The sequence below is a fragment of the Gekko japonicus genome, unplaced genomic scaffold (assembly GCF_001447785.1).
Source record: "Gekko japonicus isolate JY-2015 unplaced genomic scaffold, Gekko_japonicus_V1.1 scaffold40, whole genome shotgun sequence".
In the NCBI taxonomy this organism is placed as follows: domain Eukaryota; kingdom Metazoa; phylum Chordata; class Lepidosauria; order Squamata; family Gekkonidae; genus Gekko; species Gekko japonicus.
In genome coordinates this window covers 700,149-703,459 of record NW_015172554.1, presented here as the reverse complement: position 1 = coordinate 703,459, position 3,311 = coordinate 700,149, and the positions used below count along the sequence as shown (strand labels likewise).

The 3,311-nt window shown below is 46.5% G+C and overlaps 1 protein-coding gene across 1 annotated transcript in view; it reads left to right on the top strand.

Annotated features, from left to right (window-relative positions):
• CACNA1B (calcium channel, voltage-dependent, N type, alpha 1B subunit) overlaps window positions 1-3,311 on the top strand; it is a 562,801-nt gene that overhangs the window by 497,889 nt on the left and 61,601 nt on the right. Inside the window, exon 35 of the mRNA XM_015421148.1 lies at window positions 2,165-2,230. Within this exon, the coding sequence (XP_015276634.1) occupies window positions 2,165-2,230 (66 nt within the window). The remainder of the gene's footprint in view (window positions 1-2,164; window positions 2,231-3,311) is intronic.

The following is a 3,311-nucleotide window of genomic DNA, read 5'->3' as shown; positions in this document are numbered from 1 at the left end:
AACGGAATTCATTAAAAGGTTTCTTTTTTTCCTACCCTCCCCCATTTGGACTTGGAACTTCTTACTCGCTGTAGGTGTTAACTCTTAGCCAAACATGGAACTCTCTGTCCATTATACGCTTTAACTAAACTACCATAACTATTTAATGGTTTTTAATATTTTTCTTGATATGCATTTTACATAAGAACATTTCACCCTGTACTTCCTGCATTTCATGGCCCTTTGGGCTTGCTCTTTTCTTATTTTTGTCAAACCCCTTACATAAAATATCAGCATAGTGAAAAACCACTTGTGATCTAATCCACAAAAATTTATTCTGGAATAAAAATTTGTTAGATTTTGAAGTACCACCAGACTCATATTTGTTTCTGTGGTGACAGAGTAATATAGCTACCCCTACAGGGGCTTCTTGCTGAAGCATGAGAAGACTGCTTCCCTTTCGTTGCATGTGTTTAAGGTGGTATGAGCCTCCTTAAAATCTGAAAGATGGTAGAAGGAGATCTTGTGAATGAGGATTCATTCCTTTCTCATGAGAAAGGTGTAGAGGGAACAGACTATGGTTAATGGGAAAAGAGAAGGGGATAGAACAGTAGAACATATGAGAAAGGGGGGGGAACCCAAGCATTCACACTGGAGGAAGTCTTAGGGAATTGAAACAGATGGAACACTAACCACAGTATAAAGTGAAGGTGTGAAGTATTTCTGTGCTAGGTGAGTAATAGAAGTATGTGTTGGTCTGAAAGGAGGGTATGCCAAGCATTTTGGAAAAGCCAGTAAGACATTACTACTACTACTACTACTACTACTACTACTACTACTACTACTACTACTACTACTACTACTACTGTTTCTGAATTGCCCATCCCTGCTACCACAAGGCTCTGGGCGATATACAACAATGAATAAAAACAGCACTATAAAAATAAAATACTTTAATAAAAAGTAAAGGTAAAGGTTCATACCAGTAGATAAATTAAAACTCCAGAGGGTGAACTAAAAATCCCCCCCCCCCAATTCCAGACTGCCCAGCCACCTCGTGGGCAGAGGAGGGGGAGGGGACAAAATGATCAGGAGAGCATAAAATTAGACCCTCATTTAAATCTCCCATTTGACCATGGAACACACGAAGTGATGATCTTGGGTTAGTCACTGTCAATCACTACCTCACAGGATTATTGTGAGGACAAAATGAGAGCAGGACTGTGAGTGCCACCCTGGTCTCTTGGAGGAGGAGGATTAATCATACTAATAATTTAGTGCAGAATGCAGATTCCTTTCCTCAAGGTAGCACTTCCATTGCAAGGATCTGGTTTGTCCCTCAGTAGTGAAACGGCAGTATTTTATCACTAGAATGGTCAACAGCTTCTTCTTTCAGCAAGCTGTCATGGGAGATTCTATAGGTACTACGCTCCCAGTTGGAGATCTCTGGCATCTAACATAGACATAGTGTTCTAAGGTGGTCATAGGAGATTTTTCATTTTAACACAGTACTCATAAATTTCTATAGCAGTAGAAAAGAGTAAGGATCCAGTAGCACCTTAAAGACTAACAAAATTTATGGTAGGGTATGAGCTTTTGTGGGTCACTGCTCTCTTCTTCAGATACTACTAGAATGTGAGCAATGTTCCCTCTAAGATGAGTTAGTGTGAGCTAGCTCAGTTTTTTAGCCTCTGGCTTACACATTTTTGTCTTAGGATGGATAGCTCCAGAGCAAACTAATTTATACAGTAGAAAAATTGCTCACTCACAACTTTAATGCCAGTAGCTCACAAAGTAAAATTTTTGTTCACAAAACTCCACATCTTAGAGGGAGCATTGAATGTGAGTCCATCCGTCCTATATATTGGGCAGATATATCTGTCATATATATTCATACATTTCTATGTTTGCCTTCACCCCCATGGTCACATTATCATGTGACCAGTGGTAGGATGGGCCACACCAGCCACTCCCAACTGCAGAGTGATTGCTTTGCACCCATCCACCTTCTCTCCTAATATGTTTGCTTTGTATGTTTTATGGAATGCATGAAGGGAGGGGGAGTCTTCCCTGTAGCACCAAAGTTGTGGGTAGATCCTTGTCTACTTTTAGCCATCTGCAAAGAAGGATTGCTCTCACATGCATTATTGATTATTGTTTCTATTTCCCCTTTTCTCTCTTGCAGGCCTTGCCATATGTGTGTCTCCTTATAGCAATGCTGTTCTTCATCTATGCCATTATTGGCATGCAGGTAAATCATAGTTGCACTCAAAGGAAAACTAAGGCTGCCATGTTGAAATTATATTGTTTGTCATTGTGGTTTCTGCAGTCCTACATGGAAGAATGAGCTTCCAAAGGATTTAGAATTTTCCAGAGCCCAGGAGGGCTCCCTCTCCCCTCCATCTTGAGCCCTGCTTTTCCTGCCCAAAGGCTCACGTGATGGAGGCAGGGAGAGCGCTCTTCCCCCAGTTCTTTCTTCGCCACCATGAAGAGAGGATGGGCATCCAGAGTTTTCTAGGATAGCTTTTCTGAGGTGATTTCTTTGATCAGCGTGCAGGCGCGTAAACTGCAGGGGGGCTGAGGAGCGTCAGACCCTCCCGAACTTTTCAGGAAGGGGCTCAGCCTCCCCCGGGGGGCGCTTCTCCCTCCTCCCTCCACTCCCCTCCCTCCTTCCCTCAGCGCAGTGGAGTGGCCGGAGTCCGAAGATGGTGCCGGGCGGGGAGCGGGCCGGGACTCGCTTGGAAGAGCCCAGCAGGCTGAGGCGTGAGGCTCCCTTCCCCGCCCAGCCACCCACCGGCACCCACAGGCTGGCAGGAGGAGCCGAGGCCAGAGCTCTATGCAAACTCCTCCCCATGCCCCGCAGGTTCCGCTTTCCAGCACGCCTCATCCCGGGGGCCAGGGTGCACCGACGGCGCGGAGAGGCTCCGGCAATGAGCGCAGCCCAGCACAGTCTGCAGCTGCTGTTAGGGGGAGTTGCTCTCCTGCTGGTCGGGGGGAGCTCTGGTGAGTGGGCGGCCAGGGTGGGGGCGAGGAAATGATGGGAGGCACCAGACAGTCCCCTTCAGCCCAAGCCCTTTGCACGCCCCGGGGAGCCAACGAGCGCAGCGCCTCTCCAGTGTTCCCTCTAAGCTGAGTAAGTCTGAGCTAGCTCAACAGTTTGTTAAGCTCCGGATGACTCCAGAGCAAACTAATTGATGCAGCAGCCAAATCGCTCACTCTCAACTTTAATGCCAGCAGCTCACAAAGTAGGATTTTTGTTCACAAGACTCCACAGCTTAGAGGGAGCATTGCCCCCCCTCCCCTCCCCTCCCCTCCCGGCGAGGTTTTGCCTC